Raw genomic sequence first — 16,807 nt, 5'->3', positions numbered from 1 at the left:
GCTGCAGCCCCTCATCCTCTGTCCTCTGCAGGCATCACGGCGGACGACCTGGTGATGCAGCTGGTGGGCCTCAGATACACGGAGCACGACATGACGGTCAGCTACCCCGGCTTCCTCTACCTCGTCATGAAGCTGGAGAGCATGATCTGTAAGGACGGACGCCGACTGCGCTTTTCAAACCAAAGATGCTGAGTGCAGAATAAAAAACATCACTTTAAACATCTTAACATTGAAAGTACAGTAACGGAACATGTAGCTATCACCTCAGCCTGCTGTGGTGGTTGGCACTGCTGACTCACAGTATGAAGACCCTGGTTTGATTCCAGGCGTCTGTGCGGAGTTTGCATGATCTTCCTGTCCGTGCATTATTTTCTCTCGGGGAGAAAAAGGAGCTGAAACTGTCATTTTGGGACATTTCACATTAAGCCGGGTTCAGATGGAGGCAGAAGATTCAGAAACGTGAGACGTGACTGAATCGGATTCATTTTCTTCTCTTTCAGCCAAATTTCAGGCGTTTGACATGGTGGGGATGGGAGCCATAACAATCAGCTACAGACAGGTACACACACACACACACACACGCAGTTTCGCCTCTGTTTCTGGAAGAGCAGTTCTGTTGATTTGCACGTCTGTTCTGCTGCTGATGTTGAAGCTTTGGGTTTTAAAGCCTCCTGATTTTGAAGCCTCTCATGAAACACCTTCTGGATTCAGACTGTTTAACATTTGATCTGTTAACAACTGGATGTGATTCCTGCTCTCTGATTGGTTGCAGTGGCTCCACCTGACCATGTACAACTGACCTGTGCGCCGTCGCCAGGATCCGCTGCCTCAGCTGCTCTCTGCTCTGCTTCCACTCGCGTTAAAGTCTGACCTGCTGTTAGTTAGAACCCTGTAGCAGATGATCCCTCTGCGTCCTTCCCATCGCTCAGTGAAGCTCACCTTCAGGCAGGGTCAAAGGTCAGAGCGGTCATTAAGCTGACTGTATCATTTCATGGCGCTCCGCTGGGCATTTCAGCGGCGCCGTAACGCCGCGTTGCTTCCAGCCGAAGCCTCCTCAGGAAACCTTCTGCTTCTCCGGGTGTTTGCTGGTTAAAGTAAAAGATGGAGTTGAGATTTAACTTGTTGCTCCTGTTGGTGCCTGGTGGATTGCTGTGCTTTGTTTATGAGTGATGCTGCACAAATAAAGAACTTTCAAGAAATTACCAACACCTTTTGAAATTCTTTGCAATCATCCTGAAAGGTTTCAGGCAGTTTGTCCTCATGAAGGGAGAATCACATTGCTGATCCACGGTATTTCAGCGGGAGCCACAGGTAGAGGTCTGTAGTGTGCCGCTATATCACTGATAAAAACATGCTCTGCAGGTTAACAGTCTGGAGAAACGACCCCGCGTCCTGTGCTGAGCTCTGGTATGTGTAAATATCCGTCCTTCAGCATCGTTCCTGAACGTGAGATGCACATACCAGAGGCTCTGCGTGTGTGTGTGTGTTTCCTGCTGTGCAGGATCAGGCTGCCTGTTAGAACAACATGTGACAGTCACACGTGAGACACACCCAAACGCTCCGCTGAACAGGACTCAACGTTTATGAGTAAAAGAGCCTTCTTGCAATTTTTCTCTTGTGTGGAACCAGAAACCATGGCTTTACATGTTTGTTCTTTCTTTCTGTTCATGGCTGTTCCAGCTGTTTGTAGCACATGACAGCTTTTTTTTCAAATTGTGTGTGTGCACACGTAAAAACTATATTTTCACAGAATTTTCTGAAAGTTTCATGGAGCCACCAGACGGAGCCAGGTTGACTTTGGGCCCCAGGCCACTAGGGGGCCCCCAAGGGCATCACTGCCCTCGGCTTGCTCTTTGTCTGCCTCTGTGTGTGTGTGTGTGTGTGTGTGTGTGTGTGTGTGTGTGTGTGCCTGAAACCCTGGGCAGGATAAAGCAAAGGTTCAGAAGATGCCTGGAAACTGAAGTGAATAATAAAACAAAACCTTTTTTTATCTGTAGTGAAAATATGCTGAGATCATTCAACTGGCAGTAAAAACTCTGCACTTGTGATTTTTTTTTTGAAAGACATTTTAATGCCTCCACCAGGCGGTTATGGAATCACGTCGGTTTGTTGGTTGGTTTGTTAGCAACATTACGGAAAAAGTTAGGGACGGATTGCAATGAAACTTTGTGGAAAGGTGGGTCTTGGGCTAACTTAGAATCCATTAAATTTTGATGATGGTCTGGATCTCTGTCGGGATCCAGGAAGTTTTTAAAGGATTCTTTATCATTGAGAGATAGGGAGTCTTTCACATAGTTGGGCAGGCCCGCCGACGGGGGCGTTGGTGACTGAATTGACCTGTGGCGGAGGTCTGCGCTCTCTGAGTACCAAATTCTAGTTACTTTATATTCACATGATTATAAAAAGTATTTTTGCCCAGAATGGAACTCCAAACACTGAATAGTCAAGATAAAAAGTCACATTTGTCAGCATGAGGTATTTTGAAGACACTTCAAATTGTCTGTCTCTCTAGTGTGAATTTATCATCTTTCATAGCTTTCATTTTAGATTGTTCACATTATTCCATGCAATGTAATATTTCAAGACTATTAAAAGGCTATTGGAAGATGTATTGGTTTGATTGATGGATCCACATGTGAAGGCAGGATACTGAAGTCAGTTTAACATTACATTTCAACACAAACACACACACTGCTGTAAGTATGAGGAATGTAGGGTGAACATATTACCTAGAGGATGTTTAGGTCTGTGAGAGGAAACCAAGCAGAAGAGCCATGCACACAATCCTGTACGTCCCAACCCAACAATGCTATCCACTGCCGCACCGTGCCACAGTGAAGAGCCAGCTTGAAAACAGAGGGGGATTTTCTGACACAACATTTTTTCAATCAACTGAAACCAGTTTTTACAGAATGTTCGTCCTCTGAGGATTTTGAATATTGATACTGAATACAGCTGTGAGCGGCAGCAGTGGTTCGTGGTCATCTCTCAGTCGGGGTGTTGCAGGTTCAGTCGGGCTGGATCCACACAGGGAGAACATGTAAACTTACAGAGAGAGGCTAGAACAGAGGAGAATTACTTTATTACCCCCAGGAGAAAACTACACAACTGTAAATCTTATAAAATACAAGGAAGAGACACTCTGAGGGCTCAAACCTCCAGCTGGTGAGGATGTAGCCTGCATCTCTCCAGCAAATACGTACATCACTTCTTGGCTGTCCCATCATCTGTTGATGACATGTTCAGCTAATTTAAAGTCAACAACATCAGTGACAATAATAACAATAATATGGCGAACCTTTCGAGAACCAGGAAGTTCCAGTGACATGAGAAAACCTGCAGAAGCAACAATGAAACACATTCACCGTGCCACACGTCAAAAAAGTCAGAATTAACCAGCAAATTATGAATAAGCCTGTCTTGTGAAATGAAATGAATGCTCTCACTGTGGGTTGTGCAGGAAGCGGCTCAGTGAATCTCAGTGAAAGTTTCACACAGATTAGCAGTGATATTATTATTGTGTTGAATATTGGTTTTCTAATGTCAGTGAAACACATCCAGTCTCTCTTCAGTGCAAAGCCTCTATTCTTATTGGTATACTTTACAGAGGCTGACAGTGATCAACCTGTTGAGGTGCTTCTTCCTGTCTCACACATATTTATTTTTCAATATTCGTGCGTGAAAACCATGTCCTCTGTGTTCTGTGGAGAGTTTACCATGCTGGAGGGATTTCTTTATAGTTTCAGCAGCTCCGTTCAAAAGCTTCATGAATATTAATGAGCTGTCTGACCAATAGGAGCCGCAGGAGAAGACACGTGCGTCAAGCTGGCGGAGGTTCCTCGGAGAGCGGAAGTACACTGCGCCTTCAGCATTAAAGTCAACTTTTTCCCGATAAAGAAACAAAATTACAGGATTTATTTAGACTAAAACTTAAACAAATAAATTGGCAGTGTAATCTCGGAGCGTCTTAAACAGGTGAGAAAAGACAGCGGAGTGTTCGAGGAGCTCGCAGCGGGGGTCAGCTCTTATTTTGGCGGTGGGGGCCGGAAGCGGCCCGCCCGGTGCGGGCGGCTTCCCGGTGCCGGTGCGGGCGGTAGGAGCGGCCGGTTCCTCCCCGCAGCAGCCTCTCAGCTCGGAGGGGGAAAGCTTTTCTTCTCCCAGCAGCGGCAGCAGCGGCGCGGCGGCGGCGGCTCACACCGGATACTCATCACGTTAAACAGCAGTCGAGAGAAGAAGGACGCTCCCGGGCTCCCGGCTCCCCCGTCCCACCGCTCTCTGCTCACTTTGGGCGGCCACCTCGCGTCTTTGTTCCGTTCCCGTGGTCGTGTCGGCGCCTTCCCCTCCGGAGCGTTTCTCTGCGTGGCGCACTCGGGTTTCTTCTGCTGACATGGTAGATTATCACGCTGCCAACAACCAGCCCGGCGCCGGCGGGGCGCAGACCTACATGGAGCAGGAGAACGACTGGGACCGGGACCTGCTGCTGGACCCGGCCTGGGAGAAGCAGCAGCGGAAGGTAAGCAGAACCGAGCCGAACCGGGCCGAGCCGAGCCGGGCCGAGCGCAGCGGCAGGAGGAGGAGGAGGAGGAGGCTGGAAAGAAAATGGCAGAGGAGGGATGAGATGGGGAGTGGAGGTCAGGGACCGAGAGTGGGCCTCGGTTTAGCGCCACATCTGCCCCTGAACGCCCCCCGGTCCCCCCGCAGCCCTCCCGGCCCGCAGCCCGGCCCTCAGCCCGGCCCCCCGCCGCCGGGCTGCCTCCTTCTCCCCGATAGACGCCGCTTTCCTCCGCCTGCTCCTCCTGGAGTGACATTAGCTGCAGCTTTCACTCAGAGTGAGTGTGTGTGTGTGTGTGTGTGTGTATGTGTGTGTGTGTGTGTGTGTGTGTGTGTGTTCCCAGTACTTTCTCCCCGTTGGGCGGAAACAAGGTGCCACATTGTTGCGGGATTGTCGCTCATGTCGGTGGCTGCTGCGGAGGCTCCGGGCCTGGCCTGATCTGATCTGGTCTGGATCCGATCTGGATCCGGATCCGGGTCTGATCAGACCCGCAGCTCGTCTGGATCCACGTTAGCGGTTTCCTGCTCCGTGGCCCTTGTGGGAAGCCTCCAGAGTGAAACTGGCTGCTCGAATTCCTTTCATGGGTTGCAACTTTTTTTCTCTCTCCGAAGCTTTCAAAGTATTTGAAGCATCGCAGCTATTTTAGAAGCAGTGAATCCGAAACATGAGTGGAAACGAGTGAAGGCAGGAGCTCTGCTGGGTGAGATGTGGCTGCTTCCCTGACAGCTCCACCTCTGGAGCGCCGGGGTTGGATGTTCTCTGCTGCTGGACGCCTACATGCCCCGCTGCAGGATTTTGCCACATGCAGTGGTGTTCAGCAGGAACCAGGCCTGCTTCTCCAGACAGCATCACGCCCTGCCGCTCGTTCCCAGGGTCTTTGGCCCGATGTGACACCAGCCGCCGTCTAAATAAGCTCTCTATTTGTTTATGCGTGTAAAACATGCAGCTCCACTCCTCCGCTCTGCTTCTCCATCCTCCTCTGGAGCGGCCTGCAGCCCACCGCCTCCCTTCGGTGGCTCCCCGTGGCTTTACACGCTCACGTCTGGGATGATTAGTCTCTCAAAGAAACATTCCTCCGCAGTTCAAGATGGCAAATTGTGTTTTCTCATCCTGTGGAATATGGACTCCACCCTCCACGACACCTGAATGAAACCTCTGACTGGAGGTGATTCATGCTGAGACGGAGCTCAAGCTGAACTCGCCGCGTTGTGAAAGAGGAGTGAATGTGGACAGACTCAGTTTTCCTGTAGACCTGCGGTACATGTCTCGGACTGTGAGGATGGTTTTCATATTTCAGCGTCGGTGACTTATAGGCAGTTTGTGATCTTCAGTGTTTTAATTCATACATGTAGCACAAACAGTCTCAGTGGCAGTGAAGGTTCAGAAGCTGGTGTTTAGCCCCGGCTCCAGGGACCCCCATCAGGCCGTGGGGGTCCCTGGAAGCAGTTCTGTTTGACGGGTGGAGTGACTGAGTGGAAGTGTGTGTGTGTGTGTGTGTGTGCGTGGCTGGCATACTTTGCAGTGGTGTGACAGCATGCCGAGTGTCGGCTGGTGTTTTCATAAGGCCACTCAGCGCCTCGGCCGTCACACTCAGACATTCCTGCTGCTGCTGCTGCTCCTCCTCCTCCTCCTCCTCCTCCTCCTCCCCCTCCCCCTCCTCCTCCTCCTCCTCCTCGGCGTCGGAGCTGGCGGGTCCGGTCCTCCGGCGTTACCTCTGGCCTGGTAGCCGGCCGTGTGGGCGCGGCCGCAGTTTGTGCCGCCACCGCTCCGGTCAAAGTTTGCACTGAAGGAAAGTCACCCGTCGATCATTAACCTGACGCCCGAGCCAGGCCTCCGGTCCCAGGCCGCCGGGACAGCCTGAGCGGGGCTGGGAGTGGGGGAGGGGGGGCAGGGGGGGCGGGGACAGAGGGCAAATTCCTGCAGTGTATTCACGCTCGGTGTGCCAGTTATTACGCAAACGTGAAGAAGTGCCTCCCACAGGAGTAGAGAGATAGAGGTGGATGTAATGAGTGTGGGAAAGGGGTTTGTCCCGGAGGGGGGGGGGGGGGGTTCTGGGAGGGGGGAGGGAGGTCAGACACAGGAGCAGGTTGATCCCTCCACTCCGCCACAGTGACGGGATCCACTGACATCCAGCCGCTCGACAGAGGAAGCCCACACAGCCTGCTCTCTGTCTGACAGTGGACCGTTTGCTGCCGCTGGTCAAGGCTGAAAGATTCTTTTTATGGTGTTTTATTAAATACAGTCCTTAAAATATGGGTCTGTAATAACTGCACAAAGGTTTTCACGTGCTTCAAAAAGAATAAGGCCTAAATGAGACTTTATTTCACAGGTTATGAAGAAAAGAACAACACAGCTTTCATTTTACCTGCAGTAGTTTGAAGATGTGCTTTGCTAAGTGTTGATTCATATAAAATATTAAGTATTTTGATAAAAACTGAAGTGGCCTGCTAAATGAAACTCTGCTAGAATTTGTAACAAAAGAGGGAATTGATGGTTTTTAACAACTGGAAACTGAGCGTTTCACACAGAAAAGGAGTCTTTGTGTGTCTGCTGAGGGTTTTGTTTGGTTGGGCGTAAATACAGATGTTAAAGTGTGATCAAGCCAGTGCTGCAGATTCAACCTGCTGTGACAGCACTGAGACGAGTGGTAGATATGATCACTGTTCGCAGGTCAGTCAGCTTCAGCTCCGTGGCCTGTTTTCATTGAACTCAACTAAATGCTCACACGCTTGTTTTTTGGGGAGGTTTAAGCGAATCTTTGTGAATCAGGACGTGGGGCCTGTGCACACAATCCGAAAAGGTCATGTGACGCCTCTCAGCCCCGGCCGGTGTCTGCACCGAGCCCAGCTGAGTCCACTTGATTGCAGCTTGTTGCAGGCGGCGCTCCTCGCCTCCACAGCCCCGTCATTAGGCCCGTTCTCGGCGAGCCGCTGCACGCCCCAACATGTCGCAAGTACGCAGTGACGCCGCCGTGGCTTTCTGTCGTAGCGCTGCCGCACGGCCGGGCGCTACATGCAAATCCGGCTCCTCGGCGACAGTTAGCCCTGCTGTGGGAGGATGAGCCGAGGAGCCTGTAAGCTAACCTACTGGTAGCGCTGCCAGCTAGCAAGCTGATGTGGAACCATTTACCCAGAAGCACTGTGACCGTAACACACTGATCAACTCCCCCGTTTGCTTCAGGAAGCTCGCAGAGTGACGCGCTTCGACTGTTGACACGTCTGCGTTTCAGTCTAGCGGACTAAAGAGTGGGTCCCCGGGAAGGCCTCTAATCCATCACATCTGTAATTCATCCTTCGCAGCTGGTTTATGAAAGAAATAAAGAGGAAATAAAGCTGGAGACAAACAGTAATTCAGTAATTACAGGCCTGAGTCGTTCACTGCTGAAACTCTCTATTAGGAGGTTGGATGATTTAATTGAGTAAAACATGATCTATTGTCAGAGCTAAAAGGTCGACAGCAGCGGCATTGATGGACTCAGAGGAGAACCGACGGTAAAACGCTCCCAGCAGTCTTTATGTGGGACCATGAGCTGAATTAACGACGAGGCATGAGTCTTAACTGCCTTTTCAATAACTTCAGACGGACTTTCTAATGAATTTGGAGTTGATTAGAGTTAAAAGAAGTGAAGGAGCAGATGAGACAGCATCGTGTTTTTCCCTGCTGAAGCTGCTGGGATGGAGAAGGGCTTGAAAATTCAGCATTTCTCCTGGCTGCCGATGGGGCTCAGACGTTTGACAGTTTTACAGGAAGAGGAACGTGAAGACCCTCCTGTCAGAGCTTTAAGACACTTAACTTGACTCGGTGGATCAGGAGGAAAATAAACATTTCGCTGAGAGACACGTGCAATCTCAGCTGGAGTGTGAAAACCTCGGCCGCCCTTGTTTTCATATAAATAGTGTCATTAAATCACGATGAGGGCGCCGTGGCAGGATCTGCCGCTCGGCGCCGACGCCGCCTGATGGGAGGTCGTGTGTTTGAGTCCCGGGCGACGCAGGAGGCCTTTTCTCTGCTCCAGCCGCTGTAAATGTCAGGGAGGTGGGCCGCCGCTCTGCCGCTCTCTCCGGCAGCAGTCGGTGAATGAGCCTGGAAACACCAGCAGCTCTCACATCATTTCCCGCCTCCCTCACCGGGTGTGTATTGATCCCCTCCTGCCACTTTGAGAGTGTGTGGCTCTAATTGAGGAATATTTCCTGCCATAAGTTGGCGGCGGTCTCTTGCTCTATCGGCGATCATCTTCATATCCTGACAGGCTGTGTGATTCCCAGGCTGCAGATACCCGAGTCCTAAGGGCCTTTAAAGCACCGGTCGTTCCTGGAAACACACCTGCTTCCGTGCCGTCGCACCACAAATAACTCGTTTCTCGTTGGATTTGCTGTCTGGGCTCGGTTTGTGCAGATGTGTTTGCAGCCAGCCTTCCCTGGTGTGCACACACACACACACACACACACTCTGATTTTGCCTTTTCCCCTGCTGTCGAGGTGGGCAGCTGCACACAATGTGAGTTTGTTCTTTTCCCGCCCACCCTCGCATGCCTCCCGAGCGGAGCGGCCGGCTGGCGGCGGAGCTTCAGATGGCCCCGCTTGGCTCGGGACGAGCTGTGACTGGCGTTTTGTCGGGACAAACGGACCCAACCGTTCATTCTGAACGCCGGCTCGGCTGGAGCTGCATGATGGGCTGTCAGCCCTCCCAGCATGCTTTGGGGCTTGATGATTTCAGCTGCATCAGTCAATACAGAGTTCTGTTTTCTGATCCTTTTTGAATTTTGTGGATGAACATAAGTCCTGTTTAAGCTGCTCGATGCTCGATGTGGACTGCTTGCTGAAATGATGGCATTCACAACTAACAGGCAGAAAAATAGTGGAAACATCTTCAAATCCACTTCCTGTGGGTTTGGAAGCTGTTTGTTTCATTTCAGAGTGAAACGAGGCGCCTGGAGTTGGAGTAAGAAGCGGGTTTTGAACCAGGGAACCGTCTCGGGGGAGGTTGTTTAGTAACACGCTGCTGCACATGGAGGGTCGCTCCCGTTTCTGCTCCATCGTTCAACCATTCCTCGTCTTTTAAAGTTCCCCCCGGGGACTGTTGGGGAAATAATCTCCACAGGAATGTAGGTACAGTCATGCAAATTGAGACCCTGTCAGATCTCCTCTGCTCTCTGCAGTGACCGTCCCAGAAGTCCTCGACACAGCAGTGTTTTAATGTCCCATAAAAAAGAGTCAGGTTCAATCAGAATTTGTTTTTTTACTGTCCCTTGTGTCGTCCTGCTTCGTCATGTGATCACAAACATGCTGCAGTCAGCTTCCTGTGACCCAGTTGGCTACAGAAGACATTGACCAGCTGTCCTCTAAAGACAGGAGAGACGGTCCTCGGCCGTTCAGGACACCTTGAAGAAGTGTGAGAGCTGCAGGATTCGTGTTGGGTCGCCCGGTCGCCGCCAGCTGATTCGGGGTCATCTGAGAGTGGAAGCCCTCCTCCTCCTCAGCTGACCGAGATCCGGGACGAGCCGAGCGGCGAACGGGGAAGCAGGCAGTCATGCAGACGGGCAGCGGGAGGAATTCGGCCCTCTCCCCCCTTTGTCTCTCTCCGTGCGGCGAGGAAACATTCCTCTGGTGGCCCATTATAGCCGGCTGGGCCGGTGGGAGGGGGCTTTGGACTGGAGGGGGCGGGGTGGCCTGCTTTCTGCCTGACACAGGCGGGGGGTGGGAGGTCCACCAGGGTTGCAGATGTGGTTGTTGTGGAGGGTGGGGGCGGGGGCGGGGGGGGCAAACGTCTCTGGGTGGCTTCAGCGTTTCGGCGCCAAACGTGGCTCCAAGTGTTTGTTTTCAGACTTGATTGATGCCACTTTTACTTTGAACTTGATTCGCTGCAGTGCACACAGCAGCCAATCAGAGCTCAGGTTGCAGCTCGGGGGGGCTGCCTTTGACACTGGTCAGCTGTGTGTGTGTCCGTGTGTGTGTCCGTGTGTGTGTCCGTGTGTGTGTCCGTGTGTGTGTCCGTGTGTGTGTCCGTGTGTGTGTCCGTGTGTGTGTCCGTGTGTGTGTCTGTGCTTCAAAGAGATGTGTTCACGGTCTGTTTCCCCCTCTCTGGCTGTCTTTGTGTTGGGGGACGGGGACGATGACTCGGGTTCGAGCGGCTGTCATGGACCCCCTCCCCCTCCCCCCTCCCGGGCCCGGCCTGGCCCGGCCTGGCCCGGCCCGCCTGACGTCACCCCGGCTCCCGGACTAATTGTGTGGGTTCACAAGCTCAACTTGTAGGCCTTTGTGCATAGTTGTGGGGATTAGTCGCTGGCGTTTCCCTCTGATGAATTGAAATTGGCAACAATGGGGGCGAAGAATTTCCTTTTGGTTGGCTGCCAGTGTTCATGTTGACGGTTTTAGCTCGGAGCTGGGACTCCACCCCCTCACACCCCACCCACCGCCGCCCCCCGGTGGATCCTCCTCTCAGAGGTTTGGAGGAAGGAGCTGGAGTTTGGGGATCGGTGGACTGGCGGCTCTGACCTCAGATCTTCTCGGTTTCTCCTCATTTGAAGCACATGGTCAGAGTTATATGATCTAATTTTAAAGTCTCCTGATGAAACCAGGGACATAAACAGCACGGAGAAGTTGCTGGTTTGACCTTTTCAGAGGAGGGGGAGTATTTAATTTTTATGTAGAGAAACACTGGATTAGATGTTGTAAATATCAGAATAAGTTAGGTTATTTATCACAGAGCTTGACTCAAAGTACATCTCAGGACCTTTATTCCTGTTTTATGGCCAATAGGTTTTACTCATTCTGTCTTTATAATCATTTTTAAATAAGATTTTCATCTTGAAAAGTGGTTAAAAAAGATGATCACCTTGATGGATTGACTTTAAAACAGTTTGTCCCATGTGTTCGGAGGCCAGTCACCTCACACTGACTTAAACTGAAAAGAGCCGGTGTCCCACACCGAACGCTGCATTTCAACGTCACAATAAGAGACAATACTCTTTACCAGCAGATCTCCGGGTTGTGTGCTGCTGGTCTTACTAAAACATCAATAAAAGAAATGAAAAACAGAAATTCAATGTATTTTCATTTGTGCAGAGGAAGAGCCGTCATATATAACACTACCAATTGATTTTTCTTTTTACATATTGTTTAGAAGGTAACAACCTAAAGGGCTTTATGTAGATATTGTGAGGCATTCACGTGAAGCATTCAGCGTAGGACAGAAGCAAACGGTGACATATTATGAGGTACTTTAGTCAGGTTACCTGTTAGTCACTGTTTTCTTCAAGGTTTTTGTGTCAGTTTGCCTCCGTTCCACCTTTTGCGTCCAATAATTCAGATGAGAGGAGTAGATATTAGGAAAAACTGGTGTAAAACAAATGGTGTTGGTCAGGTTTTCTGTAGTTTGAGGCCTGTTTTCATAACGTATTAAAGTTGTGGAGCATGCTGCTCACAGTGGAACACTGGATGTGGTGAAGTTTCCTCAGGAGAAACAGACGGTGTGAACTCACCCTGGGTGTGTTCTCCATTTTTAGATCAGACGTTAAATGAGCTGTGGTGAAAATAGCATCGGTTCTAACTAACGCTGCTTCGAGTGACTTTAATGGCCGACGGGCTGATTGTCACTCCCGATCGAGAGAGTGTGTGTGTGTGTGACACACTGCCGCCGCACACACACGTCAGTCACTCAGCTTGAATGAAGTCATTATACATCCTGTGTTTCATGAAAATCAGATGAGGAACATTAAAAATGAGGACGAAGCTGCTGCTGAGCTTTGTTCCTCTTATTTAAAGGGTTTTCACGTCACTTCTTCTGTGTGTCGCTTTGTAAATGAGCTGCTGTGATTAATAGTGAATAAAAGTTACTGTCGTGTTTCCATTGTGATTTTAATCAGATATTTTAGTGTTTTGGGGAACATGTTTTTAAAGGGAAATCGTCCAGTTCCTCCGTTCCCGGAGTGAGAGAGCCGAGCATCGCCTCTCTCTATTGTCTCTGAGCATCTCTCGCCCGTCTCCATGGCTGCGGAGTGCGGCCAGCGCTGGTTCGCTCTCGCGTCCGCCTCGCCGCTGTTAACCTGGTTTATTTTTGGAAGCTGCTCTCCAGATCCGTGCTGCCGTCCGGCACCTGAGAGCTGGTCTTCAATGAAAGTTTGATGGGGGAACCTGAAGTGGCGCCGTGTTCTCGGCGGTTGGAGAGGCCCGCGGGGCTCCTCTCTCACGCCGCAGGCTATAGTTAGCCCGGCCCGGCCTACGCTGCTGGCACCTTTCTCTACAATCTTATTAAAATCGGCAGAAATCAAGGTGCTGATGCGGTGTTGGAGTTGCTGGGGTTATTTTTAATGGTGAGAAACTGCCGATTCAGAGAGAATCTCTCTAAAACGTCTCCTTCTCTTTCTCCTGCATTGTTCAGACTGTGATTCGTACATCCTGAAAGATGTGGTTGTGTTCATGAGTTAGTTAAACCCTGTGCTTGTTCTCACTGGAGATTGGTCAGTGTTTATAGTATGCACTTGTAATATTGGTGTGAAAATGGATGTTTTGTGACCGCCGTGCCGCATAAATCATGAAGTTGATCCGACAGGGGACAGTTTTCTGTTGATTAGCATGTTATGAGGGCTCGCTGTGAGATCCTGCCTCCTTCGTCTGGAAGCCAGTCGTGCAGAGCCGGCTCCTCCATGAGGATCAGACCTGCTCCTGTCGGCACTTGTCGCCACAGTTTGTGTTGTTGATGCTGTCTGAGCTTGTCCTCTGGAGGCCTGGCAGCTCCACCACCTGCTCCTGCTCCTCCTGTTCCCATGAGCACATGAAACCCCGAGGCTTGGCTCAGGGTGGCTCTGAATCCAGAGCGAATGCATGAAAGTGGCGATTCACCCTGGAAGCTCGCGGCGGAGCGGTGGACGGCGTTCAGGAGCAGAGGAGCGTCGTGCACGGTCCTCCTCTGTTTTCTGTGGAATAAACCTGGATGAATATCTGCAGCCACACCTAGACAGGTCGGTCTCCCTGCGGGGCGGGAGCGCGAGCGAGCGCAGCCGTCACGCTAACAAAGGGCGCGGCGCTGAGGCCCGGGCCACATCTGGGGCAGCAGACAGCTGGAGGGCAGGCTGGGGTTGTTAGCGCTGGTCTGACCTGTGAATGGCGTCTGCCGACGGTTCACTACTGCTCACGGGCTGGAGTCGACCAGTTTCACCCTCGCCGGTTGGGGCGAGACCCTCGAACGGTTCAACGTGTCCAGACTGGAGCAGAAATGCCGTTGGCGGAGCGAGGCGTCCGCCCAGCGGAGCCTCACCAGATGAGTGTATCTGAGGTTACCGCTCATTTAGAGAGCAGACGCCGATTGTCATGACGGCAGCAGCAGCGGCGGGAGGAAGCAGGCCATGTGGAATAACTGAGACTGAAACGGCTCGGCTAACGGCCTGAAATCCCCGCACAGTCCAGACGCAGCAGCGCTCAGTGATTTTGATGATCTGCTTCTCAGTTTCCTGTTTGTTATTTTCACGTTAAACGGTTCTTGAAGCTCCTCCCGCTGAGGCGAAGCTGCTGTGGAGGAGTTTGAGCCGAGCTCACCTCTGACCTCCCGCTCCTCTTGTTCACGTGTTTGTACCGTCCGCACGCCTCCGCCCGTCGTCCCGTCCCCCCGGAGTCGAGGACGGGACGGGGCGAACGCAGGAGCGTGTGCGTTTGTTTCCTCCACGGGCGTCTCTGATTTCCTCTGCGAGCTCCCGCTGTATTATTTAACAGCTTTCAAACTAGGGCAGTGGGCAAAGAGGTGAAGCCTGCAGGGGCTCACGCACACACACGCACGCACGCTCACACGCACGCACACACACACACACACACACACACACACACACACAGGAGCCGTTTGCTGTCCATTAAACGCACAATAAACTGCGTTGCCTTCGTTCTATTTCTGGTCGTTGTGGTTGCCTTGTTAAGAACGCCACTTCCTCTTTCTCTCTGACATGTTAACACCTCAGATCAGGTTTGAAGCGCTGCCGTTGAGGGTCCTGAGTGAGACGGTGTGAAAAGCCGAGCAGCGGCGAGCGGCCCTGAAGCCGGAGCCTGTCGGCGGCGTATCGATGGAGCAGCAGCATTAAATATTTACCGCTGGAGCCGGCCTTCAGGATCCTCTGCTCAGCAGCTAATCCCACGCAGCGCTCCTCTTCCTCCGCTCTTCGCCAGTGTCGTTAAGGCAACAAGCTCACAGGGAGGGAAAAAAAAAAACACAATAACTTGACTGCGTGCAGCTATTTTTAGGACTCCAGCCCAGTTTTTGTTTTTGGCCATCAGAGCTGCGAAATAGTTCTTTGTGTGTGATTTTTAGCAGTTTTGCTCAAAGCGATTGTCTGGTTCTCTATTATATGGTGTGTTTTTTTTGTTCAGGCGTCTCCAGGACCAGCCTGAAGCCAGGTCATAACTTCAGTAGGCTGTTTTTTTAATCTCTGAGAGGGGGGGGGGTCCTCCTGAGAGTACATGCCTGCAGCGCCTGCACAGTAACGCAGGAGGAGGGTGGATGTTTGCATGTTGTTTTAAGACATTTTCCGCACAAAGAAGCTTTAAATAAGACGTGCAGGAGGAGTTTCTGCCCATAGCTTTGTCCGTGCTGATGCTAACATCTGCCAACACTTCAGTGGACAATCAGCCTCTCCCGTTCAGATGTTATCCTGCTGCTCTTATCGCGCGGGCCCACAGATTCAGACTGAAGCTACCGTCTTGACACTGTGTAGGCACTGCATGCCAGCAATTTCGGGCTAAATTTGAGCATTTCGGTGTAATCAAGCTTAATTGTATCAGCAGGCATGTCGTGTCGAGTGTTTTTACTTCCAGACAACAAATACATGTGAAAACAATCCTTTTCCGTTCCTTTTTTCTGGGTGGATTGTGCAGCTATAAGTGTAAGACAACACAGATGGTTGATAAACACTAACTGCAGGTTCTCTGACGAGTCAGTGCAGCTGGAGGCAGACGGCTCCGCAGAGATGGATGGAGACCAGGAGGCTCGATAACATTGTTTTCCACCGTTTGATTGTGTAGAGAATGCGCCGATAAAAGAGAGAAAAAATAAGGAGAGACGGTGCCTCGGCCCAAATGCGTGAAAGCTAAATAAATCTCAGCGGCGAAGGCGAAGGCTCACCTCAGAGATGCGATCGGAGAATAAAGGACGGGCGCTTCCTTCCATCGGCCTCCTGGGAGCCATCGGAGTAGAAGAAAGAGGAAGGAAGCGCTCCGAGGTTTCTGCGGTTCTCACCCCCCCCGTTCCCCGTTTCAAATATAGAGATTCACCACACACACACACACACACACACATTCTCAGTCAGGCCAGAAACACAGACGGATCAGTGTGTGTGTCAGCCCGGCGTTAATGGAGCAGATGGCCAGCAGAGAGAAGGAGGGGACGTCTGCAGAGCCGGCCGACTGTACGCTGAATGAAAGCGCTGCACACACACACACACACACCACACACACTTATTAACAACGCCTTTCATCAGCGCTCACAGGGAACAAGCACACTGACAAGTGTCACGTTAATGGACGACTTCCTAGGAGAATTTGTGCAGAACCGCCGACGTGGAGGCGAAAACGGACATCAGACTTCAGAAACGGACTTCAGAAACACCAGACGACAGAAGATGGAGCCACAGATAGAAAATAATGCCTAAAAACACAAACAAATAAGAAGAATGCAAACACCTATGTGGGTCACGATGAATAGGCAGCTTCATGGCACAGTGGAGGATGTCTCCAGTCAGAGTTTGCATGTTCTCCCTGTGCGTGTGCGATTTGGAGTCAACAGGCACTGATTTTGGAGGTCATACCTGGACAGACGGAGCAGGACCGGGTGGCTCCTGGACTCCTGTACGGAGGATGATGGGAGCAGATGCTCTGCCTCTCCTGAGGCGATCAGTCGGCGTCTCTCCTGGCTCTGCTGCTGGTCCCGATGTGGGTCAGGGAAGTCCCCCTCAGGCCTGCCTGGGCCCATCAGCTGGCCTGCAGGGGATCACGGAGTTCCTCCATTAACAGACGTCGCTCTGTTGGCCCTCGTCCGTCACACAGCGCTGGACGGTGTGCACGGTGGTGTGCACGGTGGTGTGCACGTGGACTGAGCACACACCCCAGGGGATAACGGGAGCTGAGTGGTCTGTGTGAAGAGTTGGATCGTGATTGATCTGAGCTGTCAGTCTTCTGCTTCGCCCCAGTGTTCTTTTCCCTGAGCGCTGACTGGCAGGGTCGGTCCGTATCGCTGTGTCCCGTTTTCCCTGGGTGGACACCGGTACTCTGCAGCTCC

At 51.5% G+C, this 16,807-nt stretch overlaps 2 protein-coding genes across 8 annotated transcripts in view; both read left to right on the top strand.

The window, feature by feature from the left end:
* LOC115400954 (calpain-9) overlaps positions 1–1,199 on the top strand; it is a 28,336-nt gene extending 27,137 nt beyond the window's left edge. Inside the window, exons 18-20 of one of the 2 annotated variants that reach the window (XM_030109039.1) lie at positions 32–148; positions 501–559; positions 773–1,199. In XM_030109039.1, the coding sequence (XP_029964899.1) occupies positions 32–148; positions 501–559; positions 773–799 (203 nt within the window). In that variant the 3' untranslated portion in view covers positions 800–1,199. Of the gene's footprint in view, positions 1–31; positions 149–500; positions 560–772 lie in introns of those variants that run through there. The other variant, XR_003932839.1, reaches the window with a different exon arrangement.
* Positions 1,200–4,138: 2,939 nt separating this feature from the next.
* The window catches only part of LOC115400262 (alpha-actinin-4-like), a 40,978-nt gene continuing 28,309 nt past the window's right edge, over positions 4,139–16,807 (top strand). For 4 of the 6 annotated variants that reach the window (XM_030108018.1, XM_030108019.1, XM_030108016.1 and 1 more), the window contains exon 1: positions 4,140–4,513. In XM_030108018.1, the coding sequence (XP_029963878.1) occupies positions 4,388–4,513 (126 nt within the window). In that variant the 5' untranslated portion in view covers positions 4,140–4,387. Of the gene's footprint in view, positions 4,514–16,807 lie in introns of all 6 variants that reach the window. The other 2 variants (XM_030108020.1, XM_030108022.1) reach the window with 1 other exon arrangement.

The sequence above is a fragment of the Salarias fasciatus genome, chromosome 14 (assembly GCF_902148845.1).
Source record: "Salarias fasciatus chromosome 14, fSalaFa1.1, whole genome shotgun sequence".
In the NCBI taxonomy this organism is placed as follows: domain Eukaryota; kingdom Metazoa; phylum Chordata; class Actinopteri; order Blenniiformes; family Blenniidae; genus Salarias; species Salarias fasciatus.
This window is presented reverse-complemented; position numbering and strand designations above follow the sequence as displayed.